Genomic DNA, 17,837 nt, shown 5'->3' with positions numbered 1-17,837 from the left:
GGTCAGGAAACGCCACACCATTTCACAGTGGCGGTGTCCTCTATGGGTCGTGAAACACGCGAATAACGGATGGCGAAGCGAGGGTGCGGCTCCAGCGTGAGAGGCGCGAAAGGGGAGCAGCCTCCAACAAATGTACCAGTGAGTTCTATGTCAGTCCAGCATTTCGGCCATGCGCTCAACTAACTAGCCAGTCTCTTGCGTCCTCCTGTTTGTAAGTTGTGTTTCACATAACTTTTAACGCGACAGCGTTAAGGAGCTCGTGTCGCAGAAAAGCCGGTGTCGTCGGCGGCGCTGGCAGTGAGCGATAAATCCCGGCATGCACTTCATAAATAAAAAGCAACTTCCATGATGGGCTGGGTGGGAATCGAACCAGGGTCTCCGGAGTGTGAGACGGAGACGCTACCACTCAGCCACGAGTTTTTTTTTTATTGCCTGCTTAGACATACATCGCTACACAACAAAAGTGAAAGAACACTTGAGAAGAATGTACATAGCGTCGGTATGGGCTAAAACTTCCAGCCAAACCTTGACTGATGTAAAGGGGCTGAAAACTTCATGTGCATAAGGGGCTCAATTCTCGATACCCTTTCTGGCACCGGGTACACATTCTTGTGGGTTGCCACGAACGCCGCAACGGATTCGCAGAAGTACTGGCGTGCCGGCCTTGCATCAATGTCGGCGTGTCGCGCTGCCATGCAGGCTTTCCATATACAGTGCAATCCCATCAGCATTACTGCGTCGAAAGGGACGCCTTCATTATTTTCCACAGCTAGGAAACGAATTCCTCGGGGGACTAGTGGCAGGTCTTTTTTCCGTGTTCTTTGCAGTATGTCCCAAAAGAACACGCCCCCTAAACACTCCAAGAAGACGTGCTCGACAGTTTCGGGCTTTCTGCATAAAAATCAATGCACACCCCATTTAACGTACAGTTCTTTTTCCTCAATCCAGGTTTTTACCTCTAAGGTTCCGGTGTGGAGCCTAAAGAAAAAGGACTTTGCGCCTGGAGCCACATGCATTCTCTTTACGCTCTTGAAAACGTCGCTACCGGGATTGGCACTGTAGATGGTGCGATACAGTGGTACAGGAAAACCTACGTCTGCAAGGTCCTTGTACAACTTTTTGCGCTTTACTACAGCTAAATAATCGCGTGAGAATCGCGCACTTAAGAAATTACAGGCCGCTACGACCTCCTTGAGAAAACCAACAACACGTGCTGTTACGTATTCGGTAGAAACAACAAAATCGGGTAGGAGTTTGCTTAATCTGATCTGTAACACAGTGCGTAAAAAAGGGTCCCTCACGTCTCGAAGGAAGCAGAAACGATTAACTAGCTGTCGCAGATATAAATGCGACAAGCCAAGGCCTCCATTACCAACACTACGGAAGAGGTTTGTACGGCTTGTCCTCTCCCATAACGACCCCCACACAAAGACAGCGAATATGCGGGGAAACTTCTGCACATTAGCGCGCGAGCAGTGCAGAACACTTAACACATACCACAATTTGCTAACAAAAACACATTGCACACAGTGCTGCGTGCGAACATGGACAAGTCCCAACCTTTCAACCTCTCCGTCCTATCACGCATTTCCCCAACTTGATTCCGCCAGTAGGGCTCACTGTCGCGGTAAAACTCTAACGGAGTGCCTAAGTACTTCGCGGGTGCACTAAGCTATTGCATGTTGGCGAAAGTACCAGGGGTCTCTGGCCAAGTACCATGCCAAAATCCAAGGCACTTAGCCCAATTGACAGCACTTCCGCTGGCAGCACAGAAACGCTTCACAATATCCACAGTTCTCAAAATGCTCTCATAGTCAACGCAGAAAACCGCAACGTCAAGCGCTTTTGTACCGCTTTCAAACATCGAACTCTTGGCTGAGTGCTGAAGGCTTCAAACTACAGCACTCAGCCTCGAGTTCGATGCTTGAAAGCGGTACAAAAGCGCTTCTAGTGAATGCGGTGTTGCCTTAGAAACGTGCCGTAGAACGTTATACTGCGGTGTATATCGGTAATTGGGCATGTTACTTACAGAAGTCGCAGTTACACGAGTAGCGAAGTATGTTTTCGCTACATTTCCTCTGCGCTCTGCGCACATGCAGAGCCATCTTGCGGCAAACACAGAGAAACCCCTCCTCGCAGTGTGAGGCGCTGCCCCGACACGTGGCGCGCCACTCGCCCCTGACGTTTCGCCGTGCACCCTCACGGGTTGTAGAATCAAGCGTCGTTCCCTTCTTTAATCACTATCTTCGCTCACCCGCTTCTCCCCTTCGGGCCGCGCGGGTACCGGTGCGAGGACGCCCCAATACCCTTGCGTTTAATAAGTTTTCTCGCTCTCTCCCCTTCCAACATCCAGCGTGCGTCACTCGAACAGTGGTGTTTAGGCGACGCGGCTCCTTTTTCAGCTCACAGCGCGATTGCTAGGTGCAGCGTCTGATGCCGGACGCCTCTGACGTGATCGCTGCGCCGTAGCGCTTCTCTGGGAAAGCGTCCCATGCGATGTGTGCCGAGCTGATTATAGAAAAAAGTTGTGCAGTGCACTTAGAAGTGTTGAGTATGAAAACTATGTCTTTGTGTGACTCAAGAGCATACCGAGCGAATGGTTGGCGGTGCGAACGAGGTGCAATAACGCTGTCGCGTTCCACTGTCGAAGGCGAAGCTTAAGCGTCCTCCAAATTTTTTACCTAGGTTTTTCTAAGATGGCGCCTAGTAAGGACGCATGTGCGCTGTGCTCTCGCCCGTCCTTTGACAAGAAGCAGTTTTTACGCTGTGCCGACTGTGCGAAACGTATTCACACAAAGTGCGTCACTTGGGCGGATGATGAGCTGCAACTCTTGAAGTCCGGCTCTTGGCCATCCGTGTGCAATTTGTGTGCATCGTCGTCGTCGGCTGGCGGGGCTAGGCTTGGCGACGGTGGTGCGCCGGCAGCTACGTTCCTTTCTCCCATCGCCCCGCTTCTGTCCAGACCCCCGACCGGTTTTCCCCCTTCAACCGCGACCGGCGAACATGGCGGTGAGTTTGCCTCGCTACGGGCTCTCCTTCTCAACGCAGTTGAGGGAATCTCTTTTCTGACCGATCAGATTGCCTAGCTGCGGGAGGAGATTGAGCGCCTTCGTGCGGAGAACTTGCGGGCCTTCGTACAACAAGCCGATGTGCCGGCTCTACGTGCCGAGGTTCGCAGCCTACGCCAGGAGCTTGTGCGGCGCGCCGCGCTGCAGTGTGAGCGTCCTGAGCGTCCTCTCGTCGTTTCCTACCCGTGACGAGCAGCCGTGTCTGGACTACTCCACCGCTCTTCATCGAGGGATGACTCCCGGCGATGTTGCCTGTCCATCTTCTGGCTCTGCTCCCCCCCTGCGGTTAACCCACCTAATGCGATGAAGAAGCACCGAATTCCAGCCGTCACTGGCGAAGAGAGTTCATCCATCCTTAACGTTGCCAATTATCAAAAGAAGCGTCCGAACACTATTTTCGTCTCAAAGCTCAGTCCCGAAGCAACATCGGTAGACCTTACTAAACTTCTAAAGTTAATGAATGTTACCCCAACTTCCTGCCGGCAACTGAAAACAAGGTACGACTCCTACTCGTCCTTCCATATTGAAGTTGATGAAGAATCCTACAGTAAGCTTGTCGAGTCTTTGATGTGGCCGATGGGCTGCATTTACAAGGACTTTCGTGGGAAGCTTCATGAACACATGCTGCATTCCTCCGAACTGAAGCTAAATTGCAGTGGCACCTGATTTTGACATCTGTTATCAAAACGCCCGAGGTCTCCGGACTAAGGGATCTGAATTCTTTTCCAGCGTTTTGGCCAGTTGTTACACCACTGTTGTAGTTAGAAAAAACCTGGCTCTCAAGCAATATCCCTTCCAGTGATTTCTTTTCTAATAATTACTGTTTTTAGAAACGACTGCCCTGAAACAGGACCCCAATGAAGAGGAGGGATAGTGCTGATTGCTATTGACAGTTCTCTGCAGTGTGTTTGACGTTCCGATCTGAAAACTGTTGAAGAATGTGTGTGGCTTGAGGTCACTTTAAATCGACATGAAAAACTTTTACTTGCAGCTTTCTACATTCCTCCGAGTCTTCCTTCTCCAGCCTATGATGATGTTCTGCTCTCAATCGAATATGTTATAACTCGTCATAGCAAACACAAACTTCTCCTTTTAGGCGATTTATACTCCAGGGATCACCTGGAACTCATTTAGTTCTTCTCACAATAATCATGATATATTTAGTAAATGTAGCATGCTACTTGATTTTGTAGCCTTTAAATCTTTGCAGCAACACAATTTCATTGAAAACTGCTGTTGTAATATTCTCGATATCTGTCTATCGAATTTAGAAAGTGTTCGAGTCTCGAGTTCCGACATACTGCTCACTCAATGTGACAAATTTCACCCTTCACTTCTTGTAACTACTTCTGCCTCTGCCTCACCCTCTACTAATTAAAATTAGGTGGGGAATTCGCCCCGTTTCGGGTATGCACGTGGTGACTATATCGGTCTCTTCAATTTCTTCTCTTATGACGACTGGTCCTTTTTAAATGACATTGGTGATGCCAACGGACAAGTCAGTCGCTTCACTCAAATTGTTCTTGATGGTATGCGTCAGTACATACCTCTGCATACTCCTACTCGTAGGAAGTTTCCTTTCTGGCTTTCCAGAGAACTGAGAACGGCGTTAAAACTTAAGGAACGGGCCCATCGTAAAGCGAAATGCCCCGGGTTTGACAATTGGGCAGATGAGTCTCGCCGCTTGCGTTCTCTTTGCAAACGCTTATACAAGCGGGACCACGACTCTTATCTTGAGTCTTTAGAAAGCAGTTCCAGAAATCGTCCTAGTCAGTTCTGGCGGTACGTTCGCAAGCGTTCCATTAAATCGTATTCCAGTATCAACTTAGTTGATTCTCAGGGGTCGGAAAATTGGGATGTTGCCGACAGTTTTGCCCAACATTTTTCCTCCGTATACACAGCTTCCCACTGCGATTCGGTATGCCTCCCATCTGGTGCACCATCTAATTCCGTTCTCTATGACGAGAAGGTAATAACTGCGAATCTTAAGCGTCTGAGACCACCTTTGTCTCCTAGACCTGATGGCATTCCAGCCGCCATAATAAAAGCCTTTAGTTGTATCTTTGTACCAGTACTGGCTGCTATATTCAATAATCGTTTGAAAAATGCTGCCTTTCCTTGCGTTTGGAAAATAGCACGCGTGATTCCTGTTTTCAAGTCAGGAAACAAATCTCAAATTTCTAATTATCGTCCGATTTCTCTTCTACGTGCACCTGTAAGCTGTTCGAATTACCTTTGCAAAATGTAATTTCCTTCCATATCAAACATGTCATCATACCGAATCAACATGGCTTCATATCGGGTCGCTCTACTTTAACCAACCTAGTGACATTTATGACGTATGTTTCTGCAGCTGTCCTTCAGAGAAGTCAGGTTGACACTGTTTACTGTATTATGAGGAAAGGTTTCGACGATGCTGCTCACTCAATACTTCTTGAAAACCTTCTACTCTCTGGCGTCGAAGTTTCAGTCGTAGCCCTCCTACGTAACTACTTCCTTGATCGCTCCTGCTTTGTCAGTGTCAATGCACAGACTTCCTTCGTTTATCCTGCAAGCAGTGGAGTTCCTCAAGTTTCTGTATTAGGCCCGCTTCTCTTCTTCGTTCTTATGTTGCTGCATACTTTTTAAGAGTGTTCTTCAAAGCGTATGCCAACTGTGAAGAAACGCTGCATGCGTGACTACGATGGAAGAAGAAAAATTGTTCTTAAATTTGGTTTTCATGCGTATCTCTATGGGTCGCGCTGCCCTCCGGTTCGGCCCGCCTGGTGACTACCGCGGGAACCTGTCGCCTTGGTTAAAAATAAATCGCATTTGAAATCAGGTATTACATATACTTGCCACCTTTTTAAGAGTATGCTTACCTTTTCATCACAAATAGACAACCTCGTATTTGAACTACAAAATAATAGAGATTCGTTTAGGGATTTTCCGTACATCTATTCCTACGGGAGGTCCTACGGAGCGCCATCCCATGCGTGATGCAGGAGGGGCCACCAATGGCGTCGAACGCAACCCTAGGATTGCACGCCTGGAGGCGTGCAGAGATGGTGTACGCCGATACACCACTTTATCGCGGGAGCTGCCATTTTGTGTAGGAGGCGGCATTTAACGGCTATGCTGAAATGCTGATATGTGCGGCTGCATCCGCGGCTTAGGAGGCAAGCAGCGCGAAGCGGCATTTCGTAGCTTTCAAATTCATATTTTTTTTTGCGTTCTGAAAGTACCTAACAGAAAGAAAAAATATAAGCTTTTGAGCAGTACTGAAGCCATTCGGTAAAAATGAACTAAAATTATGCGCCTGATCGGTTTGGCCGAGGATGACAAGCCTGATTATGATTTATGTAACCATTATGTGGTGCACAGAGGCAGGGGGGTGCCACTGGCCGCGAGGTTGGTGAAGCAAGCAATGCAGGAAAACTTGCGACCTACGTCTTGTCTTCGAATTATGTCTTTAGTTGGGTCAACGTACGTTTCAGCAATGAAAGCAAGTGGATTTAAGCGTGTCAAGACCTTTTTAGTAGCAATACTAATCGTGCTTCATTTGTTCGGCCCGTCGCTCATGTATATACTCTGTTTTCTGTTTGAGTAGCTATTGCCTGTATTTCGCGCACCTCCCTTGGGGTTATATTCATCAGATTCATTATCCATTATCAGCCTGACTATACCCACTGCAGTGCGAAGGCCTCACCAGGCAGTTGAAAGCTTCTACGAAGATGTAGAATTGGCACTGCAAAAAGTAAAAACGCAGTATACTGTACTGATGGGTGACCTCAATGCCAAGTTAGAGAAAAAGCAGGCAGGTGACTATGGGCACTGGTTCTAGGAATAGCAGGGGGGAGTTGACATTTGCAGAGCATAATAACTTAAGAATCATGAATACCTTCATCAGCGAACGGAAGAACCGGAAATGGACATTTAAAAGTCCTAACGGGGAGACTAAAAATGAAATTGACTTCATTTTGTGTTCAACCCCCGCCATATTGCAAGATGTAAGGTAATCGGGAAAGTGCGATGCAGTGACCACAGGATAGAGAGGTCCCGAATCAGCCTAAATCTGAAGAAGAAACGCAACAGATTAGTAAGAAAGAAATCCGTCAACGTTTTAGCGGTGAGGGGGAGGGCAAAGTAGTTCAGGATCTCGCTTACAGAATAGATATTCAGCTCTAACCGAGGATGGCGACATTGCCTTAGAAGCAATGAACAATAATTTCAGAGATTTCATTACTGAGTGCACTCTGGAAGTAGGCGGTAGGATAGGGAGTATACCGGTAAGCTGTCTAAGGAGACGAAAGATTTGATTAAGAAATGCCAGAGTATGAAGGCTTCCAATCCAACAGACGAGATAGAATTGACCGAGATATCAAAGCTGATCAATAAGCGCAAAGTGGCCGATATAAGGAAGCATAACATGGAGAAAATTGAGCATGTTGTAAAAAACGAGGGAAGCCTTAAAGCGTTGAAGAAGGATTGGGGCATAGGCAAAAATCAGATGTATACGCTATGTGACAAGGGGGGGCTACGTCGTGACGAATATGGACAGGATAGTCAAAGTAGCCAAGGAGTTCGATACTGATTATCCATTTTGAGTATTTTACTCTACCCTTGGTCACGTTTAGGGACAATGCGGTGGCCATGAATCGTCAATAGATTAGATATTTGGCGACAGGATTTCAGCAATGTCTGCGTGACTCAGGCATCGGTTTGTCGGAATGTGCCGCGAATTCATGTGACTGTTTTCGACGGCGGGAGTTGCTTTTCTGGAAACATTTGACTGTTCGCTATAGCAGCATAATAGCCATAATGTTCTCAGGAAAAGTTTTTTTATGAAGAATTTTTTGTAGCCAATTTATTGTCGCAAATTCGCTTCAATGGCTGTTGTTTGCCATGAGCACATTCACATTTATTATAGCCAGTAAAAGCTTTCGCGATGCAGGTTTAAAAAAAAAACATACTGTAGGACTTATTTCACTAAAGAGTAGCTGACAACCAATTTCTTAAGGATCGTTTTTTCGAAGCGGACATGCAGGTTGTTTCAAACGTTCATGCATTTCAGGTGCCTGCATCCAAACAGTTTTTCTTGGCCAGATCGCTTCTCGTAAATTTGCATCTCGCGCAACTTCACCGCCGAATCTCTCGGCCAAATGGGCTGAGAGCCGCTCTTTTGCTGCTTTACGCCTGCATGACGTCACTACACGCAGGTGTAAAAGTGAAGATGTTGTCAGTGTTTCATTTACCACCACAGCGTTAAAGGCCCCGTTTACTGAAAATTCGGTGCATGACGCTTACAGGCGTAGCTGGCAGCTGGCATGGCTGAGCTGTGACTGGACGTAGGGTTGCCTGTCGTTATGTTTGGCAGGATGTGCCAACTAAGGCCTCTTCTTTCATATGTGAGGGTGATATCAAAATCAGCCTGGCCGGACCCTTTCTTTCACGTTACCTTAGGTCGCACAGGCGCTTTTGTACAAGTTGGTTAAAACGCGGCTTGATATGTAGGTTGCTAGCCTACTGTACAGCGTCATCCCCTTAAGGCGGAGCTTAAGTATCCCCCACTATTTTTTATTTGCTTTGGCACCCTTGAGAACAGTGGTGTGTCTGTACAGCAAATTACTTAATTACACTAAGAAATTCAAGCTAGTACGTCTAGCTGTCATGAAGCGTCGCTACTGGATTTGCAAATGGATTTTCGCGCATTTCGCGTACTATGCGTTAAAAACGTGTGCAGAACTGATCAGAGTCATTTTTGAATATCTGTGATGGCTCAAGGAGCTTCAGCTGCAGAACATTTCTCATTTGGAATTGTATTTCAGATAGAAAATGATGTAATGCACTACGTGTGAGGGCCAACCAACGAAAAACATGTATACAGAAACGAAAATCTGCCTTAACGTTTCGAGCAATGCCTGTTTACAACCACGCACGACTAGGATTCCATAGGCATAATTGTCTTGTGTATATTCTTTGAAAGGGATAACAGCAAGATCCACAGCGGATAATGGATCTAAAAAGCTCGCTTTGACGACATTGAAAGCAATCACAGGCAGAAGGCCTAGGCGATATACAAAAAGAGCCTGGAGTAAAGTAGCGACACCATTTATATAATTAATCCCAGCTCGCGTTCTGAATCCGTAACAGCTAAGAATGAATTCCACTGATTGTTGTTTCAGTCAGCCCCGATGAATTCGAAAAGAACCAGTGCCACGTTTGAGGCATAATTTCCAAAACGTGTGATGAGGGTGACGATTAATGTACATGTACGCATCCTTCCTCCCCCTCCCAATTTCCCTATGTCGCCCCATCCCCGCTGCGGCCGTGAATCCACCTAAAGAACTTAGCGACCAAGAAAAAGGTGATAAACACTGCCAACGCTCAATTACCAGCGTACTCCAATTAAGATAATTGTTTATCGCGATACAGCTGTCGCATACTAGAGCGATATTTGCAACAGGCAAGTTGTTTTAGATGCAACTGAGAAAATATATCTGATCGGCAGAGGTTCATACCTGTGTGGGTGGGAACATTGATTACACTAATTGTTTCAGCTTTGCGCATGCATCGAAGCTGAAACGCCTACGTAAGTTAAGAAAACAAAAAGCCCTTTCAGTGCTTCTGAGTCGAATATGTATTTTATTCAAAGCAATCAGCAAATAATTACTTCACCTGTGGCGTCCTTGTAAGCATGGCTAATACCCCTGTCAAGCGAGTAGATTAAAGTGCACTTACTCTAAGTGCCACTTACGAAAAGTGTACTCTACCGCTGCTAAACGGCGTAACATAAGAGCGCTTGCCAAAGTGGGCACTCAGGTCGGAGTGCTTTCGCAAAACTGACTTTAATGGTTGTCTGCGTAGCCTTGCCGTCAGGAATTTCTTCGTCACAAATGTATTACGTAATAAGATATGTATACAAGTTCCTTTTACGTGTTGTTACATATTTTAATTTAGGGATTGTTTTATAATAGCGACGTTTGGTGTATCTCATAACAAAAATATGATGTAACCGTGTACGCAACTTCCAAATTAATCGTGGTGCTCCACTGCCACGTAATTTTCAGTTAGGGGTCGGTGATTGTTACAAAGTTACTAGAACCAAAGTTTAGTAACGTTGGGTTGTTCATGGTGTTTGTTGGTGAGGAGTCTCCGAATCATGGCCCGGTGTCTAATTGTAAGCATGTTTGTGTGTTTTACTATTTTAAAAAGAACTCTGAATTTGACGCTTGGAGGTTCCAATTTCTTTTTTTCAAATATGGTTTTTGAGTGGCCAGTTCCGTACCAACGAGTGCTAATGAGAATGCACTCCGCTTTCCCGTTTAACACTGCATAGTGTAAAGTGTCTTACGAGCTGCAATGTGCACTCCCCCAAAGGGCAGTTTAACTTGCACGCTTTGACTGGGGTATAACTTACTTTGCGCCGACCTAAAAACTTGGGGGCGCTCACTGGGCGAGTTGCGATAGTTTATTTTAGGGACGATTGGCAACGTATGTCCATTATTGTATTACGTCCCTCTTCTAACTTCCCAGAAAATACAAATTACTGAGCATCGCATACGAATTGATTGTAGGTTCGCCATCTAGCTGGTCGCAACAGTTCTGGTAGAGTGCAGGTGCGTTAACCTTCACTTTTTGTGTTCACTGAAAATATGCATTTTTCAATGCCCTACGCTGGAGCGCGAGCGATGCTAAGAGGACTGATGCTCGAGCGCGAAGCTGAGGTTCTCGCGCATATCAAACACGCTACATTCAGACCACGTTCTCGCTTCAGATAGAAGGTATTCACCTACACCACAGTGCCGGCCATTTAGTGGTGCCCGAAACCGGCCAAAAGCTGCTGGTACACCAAATTGGCTTACCGTTATATGCTCTGGCCTGCACTGGAGAAGCTGCGCTCTGCACAACATAACGGTGCCCATGACTTCACTTGAATACCTGTCATTGCCTAAATTATTGAAAAAAAAAGAAACAAAAGCACAGCTACACTGCGAAATGTGATGCTAAAACGCACAAACAAGAAGCAGAAGAATCTGCTGTTTGTTCATTTGCATGAATATTGATGTGTCGGATTTGTTATTACTGATACGAAATTATTTTCGCACGGAATCGAGTAACCAGCCTTTTTATCGTAGTGACAAATAAGATACTGAGCAGGTTCCCTTCGAGGTGGCGACAATTTAGCTGCTTTCCGCACTTGTAGCGGCGGTAGCCGCAGTCATCCTACTGACCGAGTGCCGTATAGGCCACTAGGAGACTCCAGCAGTAGAGAAAAATCTGGATCGCAGTTTGCCACTAGGAGACACGGTTGCCCTGTAGTGGGCATATCCGGGCTGCAGCTCCTGATGATGCTAATATATGTACGAGACATTGATTTGCTTTGGTTAAGGGGATTGTACGACCCAAGCGACTCAGGCGACGAGAGACGCCGCAGTAGAGATCTCCGGAAATTTTTACCACTTGGGGTTCTTTTACGTGAACTTGCATCACACAGCACTTGGGCATCTGGCGTTTCCCCTCTTCTGAAAAGCGGCCGCCGTTGCCGGGATTTAAACCCGTACCATTGAACACAGCAGTCGAGACCCCTAACTCCTATTCCACTTCAACGGGGCTGTTTCGAGAAATCGGTACATCAGAGATAAGGAAATGGAAGCGATGCTGAGGCACACATTTAGACTTTGCCTGCTGCTATTCGCAACTCAGGACCAAGAAAAAGGCGTAAAATGCACGTGCTGGGCATTGTGTGCTAGTGAACCCTTGCATCAGAGCAAAGTATGGGTGTTATAGCATGCAATATGTAAGAGATCAAATTCTCGTTTCTTCTTGAGATCAGTCACTTGAGGTTGGAATGAGAACATGCCGGTTTTGAAACTTCATTTCAGTTTGCAGCTATATACTGCTGATGTACTCAAAGGCAGCTTTTTGCTGACAGGTTGACCCTCAAGGAAAAATCGTGTCATCTTGGCTCAGCGAGACGGTGAAGCCTCGCTTCACGGCACGTGTTCATGGCTGTTTGCCCACCGCCGGTGCCAGCGTCCTCCCTGAAGTCCCTGCCATGGAGGTGGCATACGCAGCTTTCAAGCGGGACCACGACGAGAACGACACCCAGCTATCGGAGGTATGGAAGTAGGGATTCACCGAAATGCCACCTAAAGGAATATTCTGCTTGCACGTTCGAATAATATATCAGGTTTCCAGATGGCACTAATATGCAAAGACGCGCTAAATGCACAAGTGGTGAGTACATATATTCGGCGGATGAATGTTACTTGTTTCTCAGTAAAAAAACGAAGTTTTCGAAGGCTACTCAATTGAGGCTCTACCTCATCATTTCTTAGCTACGGTGTTCATTCTTCAAGCATCTCTTTAAACGGTAGCAGAGAAACTTCACTGAAGGTTGACATAAAACAGAATGATGCTATAGTGACAAATTGATCATTGTTTTCAATTCGTGCACACCCTTTTTCATGTCATCGGCCCACTGCTATGCAGAGAAAGTCCTTTTTTTGGTAGGAAACAGATGATATGCTGGCACACTACCCACGAGAACTCTTGATGGCTCAAGCCTTACAGGTCTCCATATTCAGCTTAAGTTTGTTTTTTTTCAGTATCTGTATATTTTGAAAGGCAGCTGAGTTCTTTTATAAAGCAATGCGTGATCGAAAAGCAGAACAATCTACCGTGTTCCTCCAACTATATTATCCTTCTCCGCTGCCTTATTTTTGTACCATTACAAAATTATTGTTGAAAGGAATTGAATACAAAGCAGCCGTTTTATCGTAGTCGAGAAATTGTAAACGCAGCAGCATCCCTTCGAGTTTGCGGTAACGTAGCGAAGGTTTCCTTACTGTCTTCCCAATTACTGCTTATCTATGCTTTCTTGTCCTATTGTTGACGCATGATTCTGTCTGTGCAATACAATGCTTCCCACAGAACAGGCAAATACGGTAAATAATGTCCAGAATGCATTTCGAATAATTCTTTCAAGCTAAACACGAATGTATCCAAACCGGAGTAAATGGCTTGTCCTCAAGCGTACTCCATAAACGAAGTTCGATTTAGAATGCAAAATCTTAGATAAATTTTCATCCCCCCCAAAAAACGGAGCATATGCTGGTGGCTGCGGCAGTTCATTTGGGGTAGACTTGCACTCTCCCAAAAAATGTGCAGTTATGGAATGTACCGGGAGCTGATATGCGGAGCAATTAAGGTTGGTATAGAGAGCGGATGGTTACGGCAAAAAAACGTTCATTTGCGATTAATATGAGATATTTTTACGGCAGCCTTTACCAATTCTATAAGGCTGGATTCAATTTCATAATTATGAGTGCGCACTGCCACTGCGTGCAACGGTTTGTTTCTGTCGAGTAATGGATACGCTGTGTACGGTAGCGGCTTTGTGCATGGACACGGCGCAGGAATCTCGCCTCAGTGACGTCCTGAGAGCAGCGGTCCGATGAGTATTACGTTTGACGTTCTCGCTGTGTTGCTCAAATGTAGGCGGAACTGTGCCATTTGGTGGCAGTCTGTAAGCGTAAAAGGCCCTAGAAGGTGTGGTATATTTGCTTGGCATATTGTACCTACACATTTAAAAAGTAGGGCTGAAAAAATAGGCGAAAACGTAAAAAAAAGGCGCGTCGGATTGCTGCCTTTACATCCTTCTGAATACCGGCAATAATATATAGTGATGCCACAATACACACATGTCGCAGCCACGCGCAACGTATCACCGTGTCCAGTGGAAACAAAATGAGAGGCGTGGCGGCAGTATTTGCTCTTTGTAATTAAAAACTTCAGTCGAACCTGGCAATGACTATGGCTGCCGTTGTCACGGCTTTCGCCACAGCTCTACCGTTCGTACTGAAAGCCTGAAGACACACACCATACCAGAAACTGAGGAAGTAACCTTAAAAAGCGCTTTTATTTAAACACTGCTTCAAAAGAAGATGGAAAAGAAACACTACCACTCACAATAGTTACAGGTCCGTGCTCAGCATGAAGTTTCTGGGCACAGAACGACAGATTTGTCTTCGATTCCAAGAAGTATTCATAGCAAGCCAAAAATATGTAGAATACAGAAACTGAATACCAAGATGCTGAATGCCCCCGCAAACGTGAAATTTTGGAAAATTTTCTGGCAGCATTCTCCGACATTCGAATCTTTCCTACGCATTCTGCCCAGAAAGTGGATGGGTTGACTAGTTTCATGAAAAAATGTACCAGTGGAATGAGGTAAAAAAATGTATGGATGGCTTCATAATCTTTTTGGGTAGGGTTTAACAAAAGTTTGATAGCTAAAACGCATTCAACAATATTATGCTCGGCATTGTGAACTTGTATTTCAGAGCACATAAACAATGCCGAACGCCCAAACACAATGAGTCAGCACGGAAAAAGGACGAGCGCGAAGACGGTGGGTCGCAAAAATGCAATTTTGTTTGAAAAAACACAATCCAAAAAACTTCAGAACTGTGTAAAAATATGATAGAATATTCGGTTTTTCCGACGTGAGTCCTAATTGTCTGCAGTTTTGTGTTACTTTTTTTATAGGTCTAAAGTTCTTTCAGTCGTACTTGTCTCCACTCTTTAGTTATGGAGTACATTTCTTTCGTAATTACAGATATTTCTGATGTTAGTACAGAACTTTCTCTTGTCAAAACATATTCACTTTCAAAACCCACACGCAAAGTAACTAAAAATCTTCTGTACTGATTTTAGACACGGAAAACTACGACATAACGATTGTCATTCACGACAAGGAAGTCTAATCCCGAAAAATAATTTGCCACACGGAATAGTGAGCCAAAAGCTATGGTGAAAAAAAGATAATTGAATATTTCAGCACCGTGTGCATGGCAGTTTTTGCTTGAAAGCCACAAGAATACGCTTCAGAAATGTCCGGCGAGACAAAATGCTCTTTGGCTGATTCGCACGGAAGAAAACATTTTTTGCCGGGAACTGCGGCCTTAAAAAAGGGATCACTTAAAATCAATAAGTTCTAGATTGTGCATGCACACACACACAGTCAGGCCGTCCGGCGAGGTTGCGAATTACAAAGATGTTATATATATGCACTGAAACAAAATAGAAAATTACACTTCAGATTGCTTAATTGAATAAAAATGTCTAAAAGCTATCTCCACTGACCAGAGCAAACGTCAGTACGGACGCATAAGAAGAATAGCACAGAGGGCGCAAGCTGGGCTGAGCTAAATTTAACTTAGATACTTCACTAAGAATGCACTAAAGATGCTCGTTAGAACGCAGGCATATGATCATACGAATGACCGAAGCAATGAATCCTTAAAACAGTATGCCTGCTGCTTTTCTTTATTATCTTTTTTCTGCCGCACTCTCAAGCGCTCTTGACTGCCTGCTCGACGCGATTAAGAAGGAACACGCAATAATACTTACGGTGACATTTTCTGCCTAAACAGATGCAAGCAAAAACACTTAGGATGACAACTTCCGCCCAGACGGACACAAGTCATGGTTTGAAGCATACCGTTGAGGGCAAGCAAATCAAGGCAAAATTATTCCTTAGCTTAGGGGTGCGATGAAGCAACACAAGAACTTGTATCGGTGCGCACTTAACGGCGTTGAGTCAGAGCGAAGCAAAAGCTAGCACTAAGTTCACGACTTCCACTTATGTGGAAAACTCGCGCAGGCTTTTCATTCCCAGTAGCAAGCGGAAACTGTTGGAGGGTGACGCGAAGGCCCCGTCGTACTCGTATTCATTTCAATAGTGGCCATAGGGAATTCATAGTGTTTGCCTAGCTTGCCGTGTAGGCACAATTTGAGAACGTTAGGCCTACCGCTACGCTGCTTAACTCCGCTTCATTCGGTGCCTCACCATCCGGCACATGCGCAGGCGCCTTTCCCCACTTTCGCACGTCGAACTGGTTCGATGAAAACACGAAGGCGCTGCTCACTATAAGTGTTTCAACAGAGGCCGCAATCAAACCGTGCACCCGGCCTGGCTCCATTCAGCGGCGCAATTCCAGACGTTGGGCTTACCTCTCAAAGGAGCATTGAAGCGTCCGCTTCGCTCTACGGAACACGAATCTTACACCGTCTGCCGTTGATTACACCTCTCGCCGAAAATAAATCTTCCCACTTCGGATGTGAAACTATTATAAGAAATACTCAGCGAAGCGTTGCCTTCAACCAACGCCTGCCTTCCAACCCCTCAACACACCGTGGCTTCCCAGACCATGCTTTCAACGATCTCTAATAGGGCGCAGGCCACCAACTACCGCGGGTTCGAGTATCGCGCGAGCCGAGGCCCGATAAACTGTCACCACGAGCACGCTGAAACACCGCAATGCGCTCAAGCTCTGCAGGGGGAAGAGCAATTTGTTGCAGTAAAACAATTATCCAAGTTCGCTAAAAGACCTTTATTGAACACCACCTTTTAGCGACACACACAAACAGTCACCGCTTCCCGGTGGTGGTAGAAAACATTTATATAGGATACAAATACAGGAGGTTATGCATGAGCTGACCCTGAAGGGGCCAACCCTCACAAACACTAGGTGGAGGTCCCTAGTTCGGGACCTGGCGTCTGCCGCCGCTTGGGCTCGCCCTACTAAGGCCCTTTGGGCCTTCAGGTCGGTGGAGCCGAGCAGGGTCACCTCCCAGTCCTCCCGGGTTGGGTGGGGTGAGGGGGGTAGCCGGATTTGGGAGGCAGGCCCACACCATGTGGTAGATGTCCAAAGACTCCACCCCACAGTGCGGGCAGCTGCCAGAGAAAGCAGGGTCGAAGTGTTTTAGAGCTGCCGGGCACAGCAGTGTGTTGGTATAGAGACGGAGTAAGAGCCGCTCATCCGCCTTTGAAAGGCCTTTACATGGGCGGGGGTAAAGGCTGTGGCTAGATTGGTAGTAATTTACGATATCTTTGAATGTATAAGCCGGATTAGGATCAGCGTCCTGGTCGGAGGGGGAGGAGGAGGAAACTTCCCGGAGAGAGAGGGCGCGGGCGGCGGCGTCGGCAGCCTCGGTTCCAGCCAGCAACTGTTGAGCAGGAGCCCAAATAATATATCTGGTAGCTGGGTCACCAATGTAGGAGCTACGTTGAAGTATTCGGCAGGCTAGATAAGGGGTCCGGCCCTGTTCGACGTACCGACAGGCCCCTCGCGAGTCGGAAATTATATATTTCGAGTGAGAGTGGGAAGCAGCAAATGCTATGGCGACCTCCTCCACATGAGTTATGTTGCGGGCCCTGAAGCTAAGACCGTTGACTGTTTTCGCCTCGTGGATGACTGCGGCCGTGTACCACCCCCCCCCCCCCCCCATGGTGCGGGCCAGAGGCGTCCACATAAAAAACGCTGGGTTTAGAACCATAATGGCGTGCCAGGGCTTGCGCCCCCGCCAGGCGTCTGCCATCATGGTCTTCGCGTGCCATTTTGGCGGGAAGAGGGCGTACGCGGAGGGCGCATCTCCACGGCGCTGGAATGCGTGCCCGTTTTTCCATAAGTGTCGTATGTTTGATGTGGAGCCGGGCAAGAAGGCGGCGGCCCGACTGCTCTGCGATAAACGCGTATTTTGATTTGTGAGGTGCGCTCCCCTCAATTCCCTGAAGGTGTTCACCATTCCCAGCGCCATGAGGCGCTGGTTTGAGGTATTCACCGGAATATTGAGGGCCCGCTTAATGAGTTTGCGGAGAATGACCTCGAGGGCATCCTCACCTTGCTTCCGCAGGTGGAGATATGGAGTCGAATACAGGATTCGACTGGTTACGAAGGCGTTTGCCAGCCGCAAGACATCCTTGCTTCGTAACCCCCGCGT

General features: G+C 46.6%; 1 protein-coding gene across 1 annotated transcript in view; it reads left to right on the top strand.

Annotated features, from left to right (window-relative positions):
- LOC146177408 (neprilysin-4-like) overlaps positions 1–17,837 on the top strand; it is a 57,075-nt gene that overhangs the window by 24,701 nt on the left and 14,537 nt on the right. The window contains exon 2 of the mRNA XM_084581549.1: positions 11,983–12,168. Coding sequence (XP_084437675.1) covers positions 11,983–12,168 — 186 coding nt within the window. The remainder of the gene's footprint in view (positions 1–11,982; positions 12,169–17,837) is intronic.

Source organism: Amblyomma maculatum, chromosome 10 (assembly GCF_055883805.1).
Source record: "Amblyomma maculatum isolate TAMU_Amacu chromosome 10, ASM5588380v1, whole genome shotgun sequence".
Lineage (NCBI taxonomy): Eukaryota > Metazoa > Arthropoda > Arachnida > Ixodida > Ixodidae > Amblyomma > Amblyomma maculatum.
The sequence above is the reverse complement of the archived record's forward strand: the minus strand, read 5'-3'. Positions and strand labels throughout refer to the sequence as shown.